Source organism: Eschscholzia californica, unplaced genomic scaffold (genome assembly GCF_041429995.1).
Source record: "Eschscholzia californica isolate CP2 unplaced genomic scaffold, dmEscCali1.0.p SCAF_5, whole genome shotgun sequence".
Taxonomy (NCBI): Eukaryota; Viridiplantae; Streptophyta; class Magnoliopsida; order Ranunculales; family Papaveraceae; genus Eschscholzia; species Eschscholzia californica.
Genome location: NW_028238472.1, coordinates 32027522 through 32048056, shown reverse-complemented (window position 1 = coordinate 32048056; position 20535 = coordinate 32027522). Strand labels below are relative to the sequence as shown.

The 20535-nt window shown below is 33.8% G+C and overlaps 1 protein-coding gene across 1 annotated transcript; it reads right to left on the bottom strand.

Annotated features, from left to right (window-relative positions):
* Window positions 1-11282: 11282 nt before the first annotated feature.
* On the bottom strand, window positions 11283-15848 carry LOC147538623 (SNARE-like superfamily protein). Its single transcript, XM_086642059.1, has 6 exons — window positions 15682-15848; window positions 15491-15589; window positions 15324-15374; window positions 12114-12287; window positions 11874-11933; window positions 11283-11565 (listed from the first exon to the last, which is right to left on the bottom strand). Exons 1-6 carry the CDS (start codon window positions 15682-15684, stop codon window positions 11524-11526), a joined length of 429 nt encoding a protein of 142 aa, XP_086498185.1. The 5' UTR covers window positions 15685-15848; the 3' UTR covers window positions 11283-11523.
* Window positions 15849-20535: the final 4687 nt, after the last annotated feature.

The following is a 20535-nucleotide window of genomic DNA, read 5'->3' as shown; positions in this document are numbered from 1 at the left end:
TCCCCCTACTTTGTGACCAGCTTCTTTTATGGCCCCTTTTTTTTCGTAAATTCAAATATGACCCCCTATTTTCATGTATATACCATAATTACCCTTCTCAATTTCAAAACAAAATATTAAGAAATAGGTATTTCCACCTCACCTCTCTCTCTTTCCACCTAATCTCTCTCTGTCCAACTCACCTCTCTATCTCTCTCCAACTCACCTCTCTCTCTCCAACTTAACTCTCTCTTCTCCAACACACCTCTCTTCTCCGGCTAAGGTCACCTGCCGAAAAATTTTCCGGCCGGTGACCTCCAAAAAAAAAAAAAAAAAAAATTTAACTAAACAACAAAAACCCTAATTTTTCTTATAATCTTCTCTGCAAAACCCTTTCTGCAAGATCTAATCTTCCAAAATGTTTTCTAGGGTTTCCAAGAAGATTTATCTCTTCAATACACTGAAGAATATACATCCTTCCTCATTTCAAACCAGGTAAAAAGATTAACCTCTTATTTCTTAATTTCGAACTTCAATTCGATTACCATTTTGATCAAATAGCGCATCAAAATTTGAACTTTACCTTATTTCTAATCTGCAGTCGCCAAATAACTGAAGCTTATTTACCAAATTATAATGGTTCAATCGATTTCCGATCTCAATTTCGAAGTTTTATGTCTTCTGGAAGAACTAATTCAAGATCCTTAGGTTCTACAAATTTGGGGAAAGATTAGGTGGAGAGAGATAGAGAGGTGAGTTGGAGAGAGATAGAGAGGTGAGTTGGAGAGAGATAGAGAGGTGAGTTGGACAGAGAGAGATTAGGTGGAAAGAGAGAGAGGTGAGGTGGAAATACCTATTTCTTAATATTTTGTTTTGAAATTGAGAAGGGTAATTATGGTATATACATGAAAATAGGGGGTCATATTTGAATTTACGAAAAAAAGGGGACCATAAAGGAAGCTGGTCACAAAGTAGGGGGCCATTAAGGAAATAACTCTATTGAAAATGAGTAGAAAAGCACAAAACATTTGAAAATTATTATTCAGGTAAAAAAGTGTGCAAATACTAAAATACCCCTTTTTGTCATTTTGTGTAACTAAATTCTTTTATTTTTCTTTAAACTTTAAGTCGATATAACTTTTGTTTGAGATGTCGGATTTCTCTAAAAATTATATATTTAGAAATGATTTTTCATTAGCTTTCTAACAAAATCCACTTTCAATACTTTTTTTCAAAAAAAAAAAAAAAATCAGAAAAAAACGGCGTTTTTCTCCTTAACGTTTTTCTGCAAACGTGTTTGCAACAATCTGTTATGCAAACGTGTTTGCAACAATCTGTTATGCAAACGTGTTTGCAACAATGTAAACTGCAAACACGTGTTTGCAACAATGTAAACTGCAAACACGTGTTTGCAACAATGTAAACTGCAAACATGATTTGGAAGTTTTGCAGAATATAATCTTGGGTTGCATAGCTTGCAAACTCAATTTGCAAGAATATAAATTAAGAGTATGTATTTACGAAATGTTGAGTTTGAAATTGATTTCATCATTCATCTGCCAAGTTTCATATTCAAGTCAAAAGTAGGATTTCATGGATGAACTTCAACATTAAAGAAACTACAAAGAACATAAACTGTGAAGCTTTTAAGAATGCCAATTTTAGTAACAACTCAGCCTAATCTATTCTTCCATTGCATCTCCTCCAACTACCACTTGCTTCTTCAACACTTTCACCTTCATCGTTAAAACCTCTTTAAATAAATAATTACAAACCTAATTAGACAATCAAAATGTCTCAGTAATAAGTCCACTTCAGTCTTGTATATAGAAAGCTTAAACACTTGAATCTCCAAGTCCATCATATCAAGCATAGAGTCGACAAAACAATTTACAACTTCGGTTTGAAAAAAGAAAAACAGAAAGCTTCAACTAATGTGAAGATAAGTTATTACTTTTTTATATGTTATTCGCATTATGGGATCATATATCTAGGCGTAGAAAAGATTTTCTATTCTGCAGACTATGCAAAAAAGCATTTACCTATGCCGAGCTTGTAGGCAAAGTGCTCGCCAGTAGATTGTTGGCCCATTATCCTTGTTACCAATTCAAATTTAGTTGATATGAAAGATGTTCATGTAAAATAGAGGGCCATACACTTCCTAAATGTAATCATAGGTTTCATTCTGAGTGTATTGATATGTGGTTCCATGCTCATTCTACTTGCCCACTTTGTCGATCTCTTGTTACTAAACCAGATATTCCAGAACCAAGACTTGAAGGTGAATATGTTCCAATTCAAATCCATATTGACTCAACTCAGCCTGAACAAGCCGGGACTAGTTCCGGTGTACTCTGTTCATCATGTAAGAATGAAGGAGCTGAATCTGGTCAAATTCTGCTCCTGGGTCTTCTTCTACGAGTTCTAATACTTCATTAACAATTGAGATTCAGAGAAATTTCATCAAAACAGAAATTTCACCAAATTTTTCTTAACAATGGCTTGTCAAGGAACTCAATTTCAAAATATTTCGGTGACTAAAATACTTCCATTTCCATGTCTATTGAAATTTCATTCCTTGGTTTGAAAATGTCAAATTACTGAAGATCCAGTCATATGAACAAATTTAGCACAAACCCCTGATAAAATAATCCCAAATTCACCAACAAAACCCCAACTCATTTCATTCATCCTAGCAGTAAAAATAGGATTCATATTATAACATATTCTTTAATTCAGTATTAACAGTAATTATAACTTATAAGTAACCCAACCAGCTCTAACATTATAATCACCATCCTTCATGATTAATGATTAAAAATTGAAGTTGGATTTGTTTACCTGAGTGGAAGCATCTCAATATGATCTTCGGACTTTTGCGAAATCGATGTGATGGGAAAGGCATATCTATGGAGAAGAAGGAAAAGAAGAATCGTTTAATGGATTAAACCCTAAATTTCGGGATCTTCTCCTTTCTCTATCGGTTTTGTTTCCAATTTTTCACTAGAAGCAGATAACTCGTTCACGTTTCTGGGTTTCAAAAATCGAAGAAGAAAAAGAAGAATCGGAAAAGGAGAAGAGCAAGAACAAAAAACCCTAAATTTTGGAGATTGGTAGAGAGAACATGAATTTTAAGGAGCGAGGGCACTTTTGGAATGAGAAAAATTAAAAATGACCTTTTTATTAATTATTCATATTATTTTAGACTTAATGTATGACTACCCATAATATTGTGGTAACTTCTACCTAATAGAAAAAAGTTTAGGTTTTTTTAGTTATTATGATAATTTTTTGAACCTAAACAACCATTTTCCCAATAAGAAAAGTTTCTGGGGCAACAAATTTTGTAAGGCAACAAAACTTTTTTGTTTCCTCCAAACATCACCCTTATTTTTTTAAAAAGTTTTTTATTCTTTCTTCTTTCCCTCTCACCTCAACTAAAACTCCGGCGACTTCTACCACATTCCGTCGACCAACATTAATGCCGGCGATCAACATTAATGTCGGCGATCACCATCACAAATTCGGTTGGCTCTTTTCTCTTTTTTTATCTCTCTTCTTTCTTCACTCTCTCTTGTTACCCTATCTGCCTCTCTCATTCTCTCACTAAATTCCGGTGAAGGGGATCTCCCATTCACCTGAACTCGCCTGGTTTTCCAGACGAGTAGTCGTTTGGAAAACCAGAAGAGATGGCTCGTCTAGATCTGGAAGAATAAAATCCAGATGAGGCTAGGCCTTACAAGCCTAACGTAAGGAAAGTGGACTCAAGAACAATTAGTTGTTATTTTATTGGTTACTTTGAAAGATCGAGGGGTCATAAATTTTATGATCCCTCAAACAAGGCATTCAAACAAGGCATTCTTAGAAACAAGGAATGTTAAGTTCATTGAGGATGATACAGTAAGAGTAGTCAAAATAAAGGAATTGTATTTAAAGAGGAGTATGCAAATATTTCTGCTATAGTCACGGCTGACAATGATCAAGTTATAGTACCTCTCATTGTTCAACCCGTGAATCAAGGTATTTCATCAAATACAATCATGTCGACTAATCCTATAATTGATGAGGAACCTTTCCTAATAGAAGTTGGTCAAACACTTCTGGAAACGGATGAATAATTGTGGAGGTTCCAAATCAACGACAACAACCTCAAGTTGCGCAACCACTTAAAAGATCCACTAGGGAAAGAAGGAAGGCAATTTCTGATGATTACATTGTCTATCTTAATGAGTACGATTATGACTTAGGGTTGAAAAACGATCCAACTTCTCTTAATGAAGTCAAAACGAGTTCAAATTGTGAAAAGTGGATTGTGGCCATGAAAGAAGAGCTAAAGTCTATGGCTGACAACGATGTTTGGGATCTTGTCGTGTTACCTAAAGGGGCGACATCAATTGGTTGCAAATGGATTTTTAAAACCAAAAGGGACTCAAAAGGTAACGTTGAAAGATATAAAGCACGTTCTGTTGCTAAAGGCTTTACGCAAAAAGAAGGAGTAGACTTCAAAGAGACATTCTCCCTAGTCTCTACGAAGGATTCTCTGAGGATTATCATGGTCCTGGTAGCTCATTATGATTTAGAGCTCCACCAAATGGACGTAAAAATATCGTTTGTTAATGGAAACACTGAAGAAACTATATATATGGTATGTATAACCTGATAACTTTGAGCCAAATAACTCAAAACAACTTGTATGTAAGTTAAATAAGTCCATTTATAGCTAAAAGTAGCCCCCCACCCCCCGCCAATGGTACCGGAAATTTGGTGAGGTTATTACCTACTTTGGCTTTAAGGAAAATATCATTGATCGGTGCATATATCTCAAGATCAGTGGGAGTAAATTTATGATCCTAGTATTGTACGTGGATAATATTCTACTAGCAAGCAGTGATATAGGCTTGTTGCATGAAACTAAGCCTTTTCTATCAAATAATTTTGAATGAAAGACCTTGGTATGCTTCATTTGTTTTGGGTATTGAGATAGATTGAGATCGCTCAAAAGACATCCTCAGTCTTTCTCAAAACGCTTATATCGAGAAAGTTTTCAAACGCTTTCGCATGGAAAAGTGTTCACCAGAAATGTTGAGAAGAAAGACATGGAGATGATCCCATACTCGTCTGCAGTTGGGAGTCTTATGTATGCACAAGTTCGTACACGTTCAAATTTGGTCTTTATTGTAGGAATGTTGGACAAATATCTGAGTAATCCAGGCCTAGATCATTGGAAGGTTGTAAAATGGGTTATGAGATATTTGCACAGGACGAAGGATTACAAACTCACCTTCAGGAGAAACAATCACCTAAAGATCGTAGGATACTCAGATTCAGATTTTGCTTGATGTATTGATAGTAGATCAACATCCAGATACATCTACATGATGGTTGGAGGGATTATTTCTTGGAAAAACGTTAAACAAACTCTTGTAGCCTCTTCAACCATGGAAGCAGAGTTCATAGCTTGCTTTGAAGCATCTAAGCATGCTATATGGCTTCGAAATTTTGTCTCTAAATTGGAAATAGTCGATAACATCGAACGACCAATGATGATTTATTGTGACAATAAGGCAGCTGAGTTGTACTCGAACAACAACAGAAGTTCTTCGAAGTCTAAGTACATCGGAATAAAGTATTTCACGGTAAAGGATAGAGTCCAGAATGGTTTAGTGTGCATTGAGCACATTGACATTAACTCCAATATAGTTGACCCGTTCACCAAAGGTTTACCGCCTAAAATGTTTTGTGCACAAGTGGTTTGTATGGGGGTTCTAGGACCCCTTGATATTATTGATTAGTGAGAATTTATTGGGTTATTTTCGTTGAATCCTTTAGTTTATGCTCTTTTGACATCACTGTCTTTTGTATTAATCTTGTACAAGTTTGAGTTTTAATCGAACTATATATTTCATCTCAATATTCTGAACATAAGTACTACAACATTCTATTGAAGAATCATTTGGAAAAAGTTGGACTTTATGGAGTCGCTGGATAAGTTGGGAAATAGGCAGATTTAGATCACGTAACATGTAATTTCCAAGCTACACATCCACACTTAGATTTATGTTGTTAATTATGTTAGTAATGTGACCATTGAAGGTCTAATCGTGGAAGAGAGTTTTCTTCTCTCTTGAATAACCGCTTCTTCTCTTAAATTACTTTCCAGATCTTGGTGTTTTCTGGAAGATGGATCCCTCCTCCGGATTTTCCTCTTTGTTGTCTATGTTATATCTATAATAAGATCTTGGAGTGTAGGTTTTAGAGCGAGATTCAATGGAATCAAATCTTATTCTACACAGTTATTCTTATTGGATTCTTCTCTTTCTTCTTGTTCTTCTCTCTTTAATATGGATCACATATGCGTTTCTTAAAGCTACAAAAATTAAATTCGATGGAGGATTTAATCCACTTGTTGGTGATTTCATATGTTTAAGGAATGGAAGTATGGATAAAGATGTCAGTGAGAAAAGAAGAATCAATACCGAATTCTACGATGAACAATTCAAGAAGATTGAAGATGAAATTATAAGTCAAGAGAAAAAACGATCATGATTTCACTTTTACTCATATAATATTATTGTTGTAATTTTCTTTTTGTCGACCTTTAGGGTCTTTAATTCTCGATCTAAAGGATCTTTTTGTCGACCTTTAGGGTCTTTAATTATCGATCTATAAGATCTTTGTGTCTGTGTCTAGTCAATTTCTTTCCCTTCATGAGGCACTTTACATTTGAATGTATGTAACTCTCATGTAGTTCTCAAAGAAATAAGAATTATCATCCATGTAACATGTGATTGAATCACTTATGAATGAAATATGGTTTTGATTGGTTTAAAAAAAAGGTCTAATCATGAACAAATGCGACGAACACCGTTTTGATCCTTTGCTAATGTGATTAATGAACCAGATAGGACGTGATATTTCTAAGCTCAAAAATAGCCTTTTTTTATGCGCGCACTAAAGTTTTCGTATTATATAATTCAAAATCATATAGAGTCCAAGTGGGATTACTGTTAGTATTTTTCAATTCTAATGATTGTGTGGACTTAATATGAAGACTTATAATATATAATACATTGTCTATTTCGATCAAAGGTCCTTAGTGGTCTAATTAATTATCATATGGACCTATTTAATATCAATTACATTGTGTGGGGGACATGTTGTAGGTATGCATTGTGTAGAGCCCTTAAGTACTATTACTAAAGAATGATGGGCTCTTAGTGATAATTTTGGTAACTTCCAATAACTGATTGGCAGTTGTGGTGAATAAATGGGAAAATCCCTGAACTAGAGAGATACAACTTTGATTTCGTTCTCTTCCCATTCAGACGAAATTACCAAATAGCTCTCTCTAGGTTCAGAAGAACTTGCTTCATCATCATCATCATGGCTTCGAGTGATTTAAACTAAGGAACTTATTTAAATTTCATCTCTCTATTCATCGAATATGACTCCTAGAGTGTTTTCATTGTTTATACTTGAGTATATGTTTGATTCATATTATAAATGATGAAATATCCCAACAAGATTCATCTGCTTTACCAAACCAATCATGAGGAGATTTCTTGGAGGTGGTCTCAAACATCTCACGACTACATCATCCAAATGTGACTGAGCCGGTGGTCTCAAACGTCCACGAGTTTCACAAGAATGGTTCACTTCATGACTTTTTGCAACTTTTGAAGGATTACTCTAAACCATTAATACGGAACACTCGCGTCAAGATTGCTCTTGGAGCTGGACGAGCTCTAGAGCATGTGATTAGTAGAAGTCTCTAAATTGGTCGAAAATGATGTTCGTCAATGCTACCCATGATCGGCTCGTGTTGGTATTTACGAATTTTCTAATATAGATGACACTCGATCGTGGAAGTAAATTACGCCAAGTTATGCCGAAGAAAAAAATGTTCGTTGGAGGTCCAAGAGTAGTTATTAGATGAACATAGTTCTATTTTATGTTGTTGTCCATTCCATATGGCCAATATCAATTTTGCAATAATATATAGTTGAATATTTTGTACTTTGTTTGTTTCCTGTAAAATTTGAGCATCAATTTTGTAAAATTATAGTTTTTGTTCACGGAAGAATCTATGAAAGGTCAAGTTTGGTGCCAGCTGGTGGCTTCTGCTACTAGGCTTGGAAACCGAGGAGAGAACATAATCTGGGTGTTCCTATGAAACAACTACCTAAGTTATAGTTTTAGTACAAATTGGTGGTTTCATGTTGGACACCCTTGAAGGGAATCGACACGAAGCCACCGATCTGAACTCTATTGGCTTCATGTCGAGCTCATTCAGTCCTAATCGGTGGCTTCATATCGAACGCTCTTGAAGGAAATAGACATGAAGCTACTGATTTGAATTCTTATAACTTACGAAGTAACTGGAGTTCTAATTGGTGGCTTCATGTTGAATGCCCTTGAAGGGAATCGACACAAGGCCACCGATTTTAACCTCTAATGACTTCATGTCGAGCTCTTTCAGACCTAATCGGTGGCTTCTGTCGATTCTATTCAAGGGAGTTTAACATGAAACCACCGATATATACTCCAGTAGATGGTGATAGAAAATCGACTCAAACCAATTTCTTTTTTGGTTTCTCATAGAGGAAGAGAAAGAAATAAGGAGTAAATAAAGCAGTATGGTTAGATGAACTGATCTTGATTATGAAGATTTTATTTTGTTTCGGTTGAAATATGAATTTGGTGTTAAAATGTCAGCCAACTTTGAGTTAGTCAGCGAATAATTACTTTTCAAATTTCTTCATTTTGAGTCATTTTGGTTCGTTTAAACGTAATATTTCGCATCCATTGTTTAGACGATTGCTTCTTTGGTTCGAAATTTTGTAACATTTCATCGAACAATTGACTGGCAAAATTACGAGACCCACGTTTTTCTAACATGTAACTCTCTCATATTATAACCTTATAAACTAAGGTATCTCACTTAGGAATTTCATCAAACACTTGATTGACAAAATCAGAATCACATTTTGCATATATTTATTTCTCTTACATTATACCATTATGTAATAATGTACCTCTCTTAGGAATTTGATCAAACCACTTGATTGACAATGTAAGAGATCCATACTTTGTGTATTTGTATCTATCTTACATGTTACCATTATGACATAGTGCACTCTCTTTCGAATTTCATCAAACATTTGATTGACAAAAGTAGGAGACCCACATTTTGCATAGTTGTATCTCTATTACATTGTAACCTAATAACTTTTGTTACTCATTTTATCAAACACTTTATGGGCAGACATTTAATTTGGATTATTGCCAATTGTTTTATCGTCGAAGATGATGATTTTGGATGTAAGTGACAATAAATCATGATAAAACTTTGGTAAAAAAGTCTTTATCAACTTTATAAATTATTTATAAATCTATTTAGAAATCGGTCGTATCATTGAAATTTAGTTCTTTTTATAGATTTTTTTTTCTTCTTCTTCAAAATATGCTTAATTTGATAGACTAAACCAGACAACAACTGGAATTTCACTTTTATTAGTATAATATTATTGATGTAATTTTATTATTGTCGACCTTTAGGGTCTTTAATATGTGACTTTTAGGGTCTTTCTATTCTCGATCTTAAGGATCTCTTTTTTTTACCTTTAGGGTATTTTTTTGAGTCTGTTCTTGTCAATCCCTTTCCCTTCGTGAGACACTTTACATTGGAAAGTTATGCGAACTTTACATATGTAACTCTCATGTAGTCCTCAGAGGAATAAGAATTATCTACCATGTAATCTTGTGATTGTTATCACTTATCAATGAAATTATGGTTTAATAAAAAAAAAACTCATAGCCCAGTTGGTGAGTGCATCTACTCTGCATTGCATAGGTCCCAGATTTGATCCCTTGGAAATACGAAGGTTAAATAATGGAAATATAAAACTTCTAGATTTCCATTTATAGGAGGATAAAAAAAGAGGGCAAATTTCGAAAAACCCTAAAGAGGGCAGCTTTGCAAAGATTTCTTTGTAGGGGAAAAATTGCTCATCTCCTCTTGAATCAGGCAGTTGAGCAAAACTCCCCAAACAACCCCAAACCACTGATACTGTGTCAATAAAATTGGAAAGGGTTATTTTGCAAAAGGGTCATAGATAAGTAAGGGGCATGACCTTTTATTTTTTTGCAAAGGGGTCGTGGGCTAAGTGTTGACCAGTTAAGTTCTAACACCATTAAATTTTAATACCGTTAATCTAACTCCATTACTTAAAAAAATATTATTACATTTAAGAAACTTATACGATTTTGTCACTAAATTCGCAAATGTGGAAAATTAAGACATCAACCTTGAAAAATATTATTTTTGCACATTTTCTAGTCAGACATTTAAATAATAAATTTCATAATCTAATATCTAATGAATAAATTATAAACAAAATTTTTACTCGACATAACCATGAGATGGAAAATCTAAAAGCACATTAAAATAACCCTAAACTTTACTCTGTGTACTCAAGTTAAAGAGTTACAAAGTAAAAGGAATTTAAGAAGTGTGATGAGGACCCGTAAAAAAAGTTGTTTTAAAAAAAGCCGGAAAACTGACAAAAAAACCTAAACTCTTCTCTCGTCGGCACAATCTTTTTGTAAAACTTAATCAACAACACCTCTTTCAATTTCCACTGAAAATCGAAGGTGGAAGAAGAAAAAAAAGATGAACCGAAAGTGCTCTCTTCGTGCAAGAAAAAGTGACGGCATAAGTTTGATTAATAGGTATTAATCATCCAAGATGAGGAATAGTGTCCACCGGATTCACTTGGGTGACCCAATTACATCTACATAATGATGTTAACTATTTATGTAATGTAATGTTAAATCTTACATTTATTTAACGGTCAATGTTAGTCCACGACCCCTTCGCAAATTAATAAATAGTCAATTCCCCTTTCGCAAATCCCGGTACTTATGTACGCCCCTTTCGCAAAATAACCCAATTGAAAAATAGGAAAACAACTTACCACAACCCAAAAGTCCTAACCAATCTTATAGCTTGGGGCCAAATTTTCTACTTTGACAAATATGGGACTCAAGCTTTCAAGTTGAATAAATACAAGGGGAAAGGGCGAGTTCAAATAACCTTAAAAGAGTATTGTCACAATTTAAAAAAAAAAAGTTCAATAAGGGAAAGTTCAATCTCTTTCAACAAAAAAAAAAGGAAAAGTTCAAAAAGCCCTTCATATTATAAACTAATAAGTTTATTTTGTCAAATAAATATTGAACAAAATATATAAAATTTTAGAAAAATAAGCTAAATATATCTGCTAGACCTCCACAGACAAGTGATATGAGTCTAACTATTTTCACCAACAAATATGTTTATACAAGGGATTTTCCACAAAGAATGGAAAAATATGTTGAAACTGAAGTGACTTCTTAAGAACAACCTCACACATATAAAAACATAAAATAAGAACAGAAGAAAATCTGCTTAGTTTTCCTCATCAGATTGCAGGAATGATTGAACATAGATGCACAATAAATCCGAAGTCTAGCCTTCTGAATATTGTTCTTTGCATAATTTCAATCTCACTCTTGCTTTTCCAACTCCCCCATTCTCTCTATAATTGCCTGCAAGTTTAATTAGAAATCAAGTATTGCCTTAACTTCGGGTTCTCAAGTTTGTGTCGTTACGGGTTTAGAGTTACTGCTACTTATGTTATGCTGAAACCAAGAGGAAGACTTGATTTTTTGGGTTTAATAGTGATTATGCAGAACACCTGGGGATCTATGTTACGTTCAGAGCTATGTTTTCGATATATATATATATATATATATATATAATATATAAACACACACACAACTATTATCATTTATCTGTTGATTTGAAGTATGTATGGGAAAGAGTGCTTTAATCAGGATTCAGGAATATAACAGACCTTCTTGCTTGTTTCTTGGAGCTCTCCAGCCAGAATGAATTCATCAAGTATCAGATAAACCTTTAACAAAGACAAATATAATAATCATAACAAGTGTGACGGAAAAATTATATCACTTATTAAGTCTATAAATCATAAAGTGGAGAAAAAGAAAGCTAATACAATGGATTGCGGAAAAAAAGATGAAAGAAAAGGAAAAAAAAAAGTAAAGAAACTAGGGGTCGTACAGAGAAGACGAACCTTGTGAAAGTTGAATACCAAATCTAGCTCACATACATTACTGAAGAAATGGTCCAATATCTCGACAAACAAATGAATGCATTCCAAGTATGCTAACTCATTATCCGTAATATCAACACACATGGAGAAAAATAATCCTGCATAACGCCTGTAAATAACCTTGTTCGTACGAAACTGCAACATTCAATATCACAAAACTTAAGTGTCTGTAAGTGAAGCCCCTGAAATATTGTATCAATAAAATAAGGCCAGCGCTTTGGGGAAAGCAAAATAGTTTCTGGGGTGTGAAATTTTAAAGGGAATATGTGAAATTTTAGAAATTTTCCGGGGAAATAAATTTTAAGGGGAAATCAAACATTGCTTCTTCCTTTTCTTCTTCTTCTTCGTCATCTTCAACTCCGGCCACCATTTCCGACCACCATCTCCTCCCACAACCACCACCATTTTCTTCCTCCTTTCTCCACTCTCTCTATTATAGTTTGTCTCTCTCTCTGCCTCTCTCTTACCTCTCTCTCATTCATGTACAAATAAGAAAACTGACTCAAACATTAGCTTACTTCATCACTGCCGCTCTTACTAACTTCCATCACTAATCTAATACTACAAATAAGAAAACTGATACACCTAGGTTTTCTGACAAGTTTAAGAAAGTAATTAATAACTATGATAATAAGAATCAGCAGAGAAAGAAGAAGAAGAGAGATGATTCAATTTCAATTTCTGGTATGGATCATATCTTCGATGATGATGAGAGTAGAACATCGGCGCTGTTGTATCATCATCATGATGTTAATGATTTTAGGTTATCCTTTTCTAGAGATTTAAAGCCATCAACTCCAGCTAGGTTTGCTACTAGTAAGGTAATGGACCTCTTTTAAATTTATAGTACTTCTTATCTAGCTATTTCCCCTGTAATCTATACCTCATGAGACTTTTAAATTTCATAGCAAAATTCGCCTTTGGGTTTGGCACCATGCATGTTAAAAAAACACTTAGGAGTATGTGTAATTGTTTAAGGGTTTCACGATCTAATTAGGTTAGAGTCATATTCAACACTTACTACAGGTGAAATCTTACATGCTCAGAGATTGAAGATAAAATTTTACTGTATTAAAGTGAATGGATTGTTATAATTCATTTACTTGTTGTTTTCGTGTGTTCGCTTTGATTGTTTCAATGATAGAGAGAACTAGATATAGTGAGAGAGAGGCAGTGAGATCGAAAAAGAGAGAGGTGGTAGTCGGATTTTGGTGAAGATGGTGGTGGTTGGATTTTGGTGATGATGGTGGTGGTCGGATTTTGGTGATGATGGTGGTTGCCGGATTCCGACAACCCTTGCCGGAATGGAGAAGAAATAGTCAAAAATTTGCTTTCCCCCTAACATTTAGAAAATATACTGGTAAACTAAAGTTGACCAGTTTTTGACAAAGTCTTCGCACCCCGGAAACTATTTTGATTTCCCCAAAGCGCTGGCCTAAAATAATCAATAATTCCATTGTGCCTGAACCCTATGCCTGACTCGGGTTCACACACTATGCAGGTATGAAAGTTCATTTTCTTCATCTTCCTGTCAAAATCTCAAGGATGTATAAACTCGGCAAAAGAGCCTTTGGATCAATACTCAGGTCCATGTAGAACATAAGATTAATATACCCACGAAAATATGAGGCATTAAATTTTTGAAGTCAATATGTACCGCACGTGAACAACTGCGTTTTTCACTTTTTCTACACGATGAGTTGACCAAATAAGGCACACGTATTAGTTTTTAACATTACCATACCCTCACTACCATGTGAAGGAAAAGCCTTTCGTACAAGGGCAATGGTGTCATCGGGCATGGTGAGTTCAGATTTCAGAAGAAAGAAAATCAAACTAGGACATGGGAATACATTGACATTTACCATTGGCTTAGTTATTGTGTGCTATATTTCAGTATAATATACATTTTAGATCTAACAAAACATATTTGTGTTCTACCGTATACACATTTGCATAGTTTTATACAGATAGTAAATACACACCTATCAAATGATATTTTTTACGATAGTGCAAGTACTAACTAAGTCTAGAAGTTCTGGACGTGCATGTTGGTGTCTTAAACTGATAATTCAAGTGATGTCTATAAAAGTTGTCTTGATACAACATACATAGAAATACGTAAAAACCGGAAAAAGAAAAGAAACTACATCTCAGTCCTTAAGATTTGTTGAAATATATATGGATAGGTACTTTATGATTCTATCGTAGTCAAGGTCATATAGAGAGAATTAGAGATTTAGGCGTAGACATGTTCTTTAATGCGCTTGAATTTTCAATAAATTCAGTCAGCAGTTCGTAGTATAGAAGAAATGCAGTTTATATATCCCAACCAAAACGTAATCTTGGTCAAGAGAGTTCCTTCAGATAAAATTATTTTTTATATAGATTCTAAATGATCCTAGTAACGTGGCATAAAGACACTCGGTGGGAAAACGGCAATGTGCTCCTTAAGAAATCCAGCAAAAAAGTAAATATTCTAAAGGGTTAGTTTGCAAACCAAATACCAGAAGTAGAGTTAATGTGTATTGGGAACATCTGAACTTGCCTCATTTGGTACAATAACTAAAGGCTCATTTGCGAAATGTTTGCTTAGAAGAACTCTCAAACTTGCTTATGGAAGGAAGCAAATGCAAAGTCAACCCCTTTTGAAAATTCAAACACTATATGCTATTAGATCCCCATATAACATCCATCCGTGGATTTCACTAACTAATTTATAATATATATATATATTTATCTGTCGTGTTCGTGGTAGCGACCCATTTCAGAGACCACCCCAGACTACCCTTTCCAGTCACTACATTTAGACTGCTCCTTTCATCTCGCTTTATTTTGTCCCTTGACAACCGTGGCTTTGAGAAACCCAAAAAGGAAGTGTGAACTATTGGATTTCTTTTCATGCATCTGATAAGCTAAAGTGCTAAACGATGACCCCCTCATTTGCTAAATTTAGATATCATGAGCCAACATATAATATGGTCTTGTTAGGGCTACAAACAGCACACAACCCCAACGTCAATGAATGATCAATCTAAGCTCAACTCAAACTAAATAATCACTGCAACTCAAATCACATTTGCCTAAACCCTAATTAAAATAAGTTCTGATTTAGATGTAAATAGAGCTACAAACTAGTTCTAGTTTAGAAAAGGTTCAAGAATCACAAACCTCAACGAAATTTGTGAACTTGGGATCCCTATTAACGACCAAACGATGGACCTGCAAGCGAAATCAAAATGAAAACCCTAATAAACATCTTTAAATCTTCATTTTGAAGAAATCTCAGTCAAATCAATCAAATAAAGTGAATGAAAAACAATACCACATGATTATACCTCGTATTCGACTTTGTGCTTCTCAGATTCCTCCAAAGGCACGTAATACTTAGCAAGACGAGTCTTGCCTTGCCTGTTTTGCAGTAATATGAATCGGATCTGCAAACACGCATAGAGAGAGAGAGAGAGAGGTTTAAAATGGCGTCCTATGTTATATTATTGCTTTGGAAAATTAAAGTAAAGGAGATTACCATTGCTCGGAGTGAGATGAAGAGAGAGAAAACGATGAATCTCGAAGGACGAAGATGAATTTACAGATCGAAAATCTAGGGTTCTGAAGAAGAAAAAGCGTTCGGTTTAATTCTGCATTTGATCCTCTCGGTCTCTTTCTTCCTGCTGTTGACCGAAGTTCTTCTCTGTTATGTTGGCAAGTTTAACGAGTGCCTTTAGAGGCAGCTTCCTTTTTTGTCTCAGGCCCACTTTCACTCTTGGCACTTCTCGTGGGCTTCAGACTATTTAGTTTCAGCCCCACATATAAGGCAGTCTGAGGGCAACCGGACTGGCCTCAATCTGTTTGTTCAAGCACTATTGCTATGCCAGAACCCGCCCGTACTGATTCACTCGGATTTTTGAAGTTTGTGGATACATTAATGGTGAAACTAACCAATCTTGTCAATTCTAAAGTTTTTGACGAATCAATTAATCACTCATTTGGAGTAATGGATTTTTGAAGTTTTTTTCCATTGAGGAGTTCTATTTGCTGGACCTCTACTTTCATCTCTCTCTCTCTCTCTCTACTTAACTGTAAATAGGTGAAAAAAAAAAGAAGAGTTAAGAGTTTCAAATATACTTTCATAATTTGTTCAATCTGAACTTTTTATTTGTACTATATTTTCTAATGTTATAATCTCCAAAGAAAACCCATGTTAAAACTTGAAACACACTAAAACAAAGCTATGGTTGTTTTTAAATTTGTCCTGTTTTTTTTAACTTTTATAGATAAATCTAGTTTTGAGCTTTTCAATTTTGATCAAATCCAACATACTCTGTGAAATAACAATTATGTACAATAAGGGGGAATATATCTTTTTCAGAATATACCTTCATCTTCAATGACTAAGATTATACCTCCCAAATTTATCTCCAAGGTTCAGATTACATCTCCCAAATTTATCTCCAATTGTTGAGATTATATCTCTCAAACTTATCTTCAGTGGCTAAATATTACACCTCCCAAACTTATGTCCAACGTTTGAGATTATAGAATTGTCTATGTCTATAAGACACGAGTTATACCCTCGTTTGCATATAATAATACAATAACTTGGGAAATGTTGTTTATCTCACGATGATTAACTTGGAGTTTCATCTCATTTTATTCGTACAATGTTGAAAAGATAAGATGACTGAGTTTTTCTTTTTATTGCATTAGTTAGTTATATGTTTTAAGCATTTAACATCGGAAAAAGATAACAACAATTACTAATGAGTTTAGAGATGTGATTGATGAATTACGTTGCTTATAGATTGTATGTTCAAGAGCAATAAATCAACACATCAATTGAAACAGTTGTTTTAATGATTCAACTGCATAACAATATCTATATAATAAAACAGAAGGAAAAAATGTTGACTCAGACAAATCCCATTATTTAATTAGGGATATTGTCTAGAGATAGTTTGGTTTTTATAATGTAGTGCTTTTTTATTTTAACGATCCAGATTGTTTATTATATAAATTAGAATGTTCCTCTCGGGTCCGATCTATTCGTCGCCATTAGATTATATCAATTAATTTTTCCCTCATTCCCACTTAATTTCCCCATTAAATAGATAATAAATCTCTTTAGGCAACCGTTATCATTTAGGCAATTAATCTTTTTTTTAAGGTTAATATGCAATTAATATTTCCTTCTTAATCTCTGCTGCCCAATAATGTTCCTCTTGCCCATTATGCCTCTCTTTCTCTCCAGCCTCTCGAAATTCATTAGTCGTTCAAATTTCATCTTCCCCATTCATGTAATTTCTAGACTAATTCTGTTATGTTTCTCCAAATCTTTGCATGTAACGTACTATCTCTCTTATGATTATATTTTATCTTTCTTTCTCCTTTAGAGTCAGTTATCTCTTATTCATCTTCCTCTTTCTTATTTCGTTTCAACTTCATTGTAGGAACTCACACACTCGCTCTCATATGAAATTTTAGAGTTTTCTTCAATCTCTCTTCGTCTTTAGCTTAAGTTTTTTTTCTCAATAATCTTCCTTATCTAATATTTAATTTTCTTTGACAAAATTGTTAGATAGTGAGGCATGGAAAATAAAATCAATGTTTTTTACACAAAAGAAAAAGAAAAACTAAAAAAGGATATATGATCTACACCATTTCTATCTCTTCCGGGGGATTAAGTTGTGCGTTTCTTGCAGCAATTGCTATCATTTTTCTTCGACAAAACTGTTAGACTATGTGACAGAAAATAAATTCAAAGTTTATTACACAATGATTGCGGTGAGCTTCTTCTTCTTCTTCTACATTACCTTCGGAGCACATGATAAAGTTATACCCTCATTATATCATGAATCTTATCAATGGATTTAATTTTCGTTTCAGACGTCATTTTTTCTAAGATAATATGTTTACTTACTGTCGACACTTTTTACCACAACAACATGTTAGGCTATCTCTGGAAATCTCTCAATCTCTGTTTATTATTTCAAAATCATTATATCCATTTTGTTATTCATTAACCTTACAAGTTCATCGATGGATAATTTATATAATTTAGTCATGGCGTAATAAACAAAGAGCTCAAAAACTTAATCGTGCAAAAGTTGTAGATTCATATGTAAGAGCACATATCATTTTTGTGTTTATCTTTTTTTTGCTTGATTCGATTTTATAGGAATATCTTCTAATTTTATTTGGTTTTTTATGGATGATGTTTGCAGGACGACTCATGATTCAAGATGTAATTTCCTGATAATTTCAATTGCAAATAAAATATTTTATTAGCAAAGATGAAGTCTTATTTGGTTCATTCAGATGATGCAAGTGCTGAGCTTTGAAATAATATACGGAAAAATTTTGTCTACATTGTTAAAGATGCACATCCAGTGTTGGCTTCTGATGATGAGTTCACCACAAAAGCGCAAAAGATACAATAATTCCTAATGAAAATGAAGCAAGTAAAAAATTTTCACTACTTTAGTACGGTGCAGATTAAGTTAAATTTCTTTCCCTAGCCCATCAAATTTTTTTTCCCTAGCCCATCAATGTATGGTCCAAATTAAGTTCCCTACCAAATTGCTTTCTTTCCCTAGCCCATTGATTTCTTTTCTACTCCATCTTCTACTAAATCGACCTCGCTTTAGCCATCTTCCCCTAAATCGATCTCCTTCAACAATCTCTGATGTATTTAAACTTCGTAAATTGTTGTTTATGTGACTTTATTTGGAGAACATTTTGTAGTTCGAGATTGTTTTTAAAATAAGTTCATCAATCTAGAAACGATGATGCAACTCTATTAAATCAATCCAGTTAAAGTACTTTGACAAAAAAATTTGTGCCAAAGGCACGGGCTATACCCTAGTTAATTTAATGACAAACTGAATAAATATTGTGAAGTCTAAATATATACTCAATGAATTGCACAATTTGGATTATTTTTACCAAATAAACGCTATTAATTTTTCGTATCAAAATCACCTTTTTAAAAATATTACCGAACAACCAAAACTAGCTTTTCTTTAAGCATTCAAAATAAAGCGCAAAAAGAAAACATGTTGCATAAATTTTCTGCTGACCCAAGTGGGGCCTAAATAGAGTGCTTAATCGAGTTCAAATGTATTAGTAAAAAGCTTTGGTGCTTATTTTAAGCCCTAAAATGGCTTTATAACCAAAAAGCTAAAGCTGTTTTTACATAGCTTCACCTTCTAGCTTTGGAGGAAAGATAAGTGAAGCCACTTTACGAAACATGTGAAATCAAAGAACATTACTTGAATGCTACTGCATGTACATGCGAATAAATGATCAAAAGGGATGTATCTTTTAGAGAATTAAGAGTACCTATCATAATACATGATTATTTAACGGTGTTCTATGCGGACTCTGAAAAATCTAATGTCTAACACTAGGTTTACCAAGATCATATACATAAACTAATAATGAACTAATAAAGTGCAGAATTACCTTAATTCCCTTTTCCTTGGACTAACTTGATCGCTTCTGTTGAGGATTTATAACTCCAATTTGTAGTTCATTTACTTGAGACACCGGAACAACTAAGTTGATCTCCGCTCTTTAGGTTAGATAAAACAGAATCCAAGAATCCTCTTAACCCTTCTCTTGCGGTGAAGAACTGAATTCCTTTTAAAGACTATATCCTAGAAATTATTATTTCTTTTCAATCATCAGCAAGTTTAGCTAGAGAGTTAAACACATAAATATTTTACAAATTTCTGACTTAATCAACCCTTTTTATAGACTTTTAAAATCAGAAATATAGAAAAAAAATTATTTTAGAAAGTTAGACACAAAAATAAATCAGACCTATAATTATGATTTCAGCAAGTTTAACTGGATTAGATCCGTTGCAAACTAAACTGTCACCTAAGACAAAGTATGAATGAATTCATACATAAGTCCAAGGCATGAGGTAAATTCTAGGAATAACCTTGACTAAGTAAAATTGAGCAAGTAAAGGAGTTTACAGAAGATACTCAAATTCGCAAACTCTTGTTATCGGAAATAAACAGGTTATTTATTTCGTCGTCTAAATTTGGTTTAATATTTAAACGACAGTCCATGGATAATAAAATATTCCAAATACGTTTCTCATATACATGATCTGATGAATGAACTCCTATTAAGTGAACTTGGAATTATTTCATTGTCATCTCGCTGGTCCAAGTTATTGTATGGACAACAATGACTTACGAAGACTAGCACGTGATATCGACAAAATAACGATGTTTCATGGTTATGTGAATAAGGTATTCAAGCCAACTACGTGGGTGTATTATTAGGAATATACAATAGATAACCCACAAATGAGAGTACATCAAGAGTGATGAATGTCAAATACTTCTCATTGACAAAGTTGGAGAGA

Excerpts from the sequence above, each read along its gene's own strand:
- LOC147538623 (XM_086642059.1), bottom strand. Across the intron at positions 11,934-12,113 it reads TGGTATTCAACTTTCACAAG|GTTTATCTGATACTTGATGA; the intron begins GTTCGTCTTCTC and ends TCTTTGTTAAAG. Across the intron at positions 11,566-11,873 it reads TCCAAGAAACAAGCAAGAAG|GCAATTATAGAGAGAATGGG; the intron begins GTCTGTTATATT and ends TTAAACTTGCAG.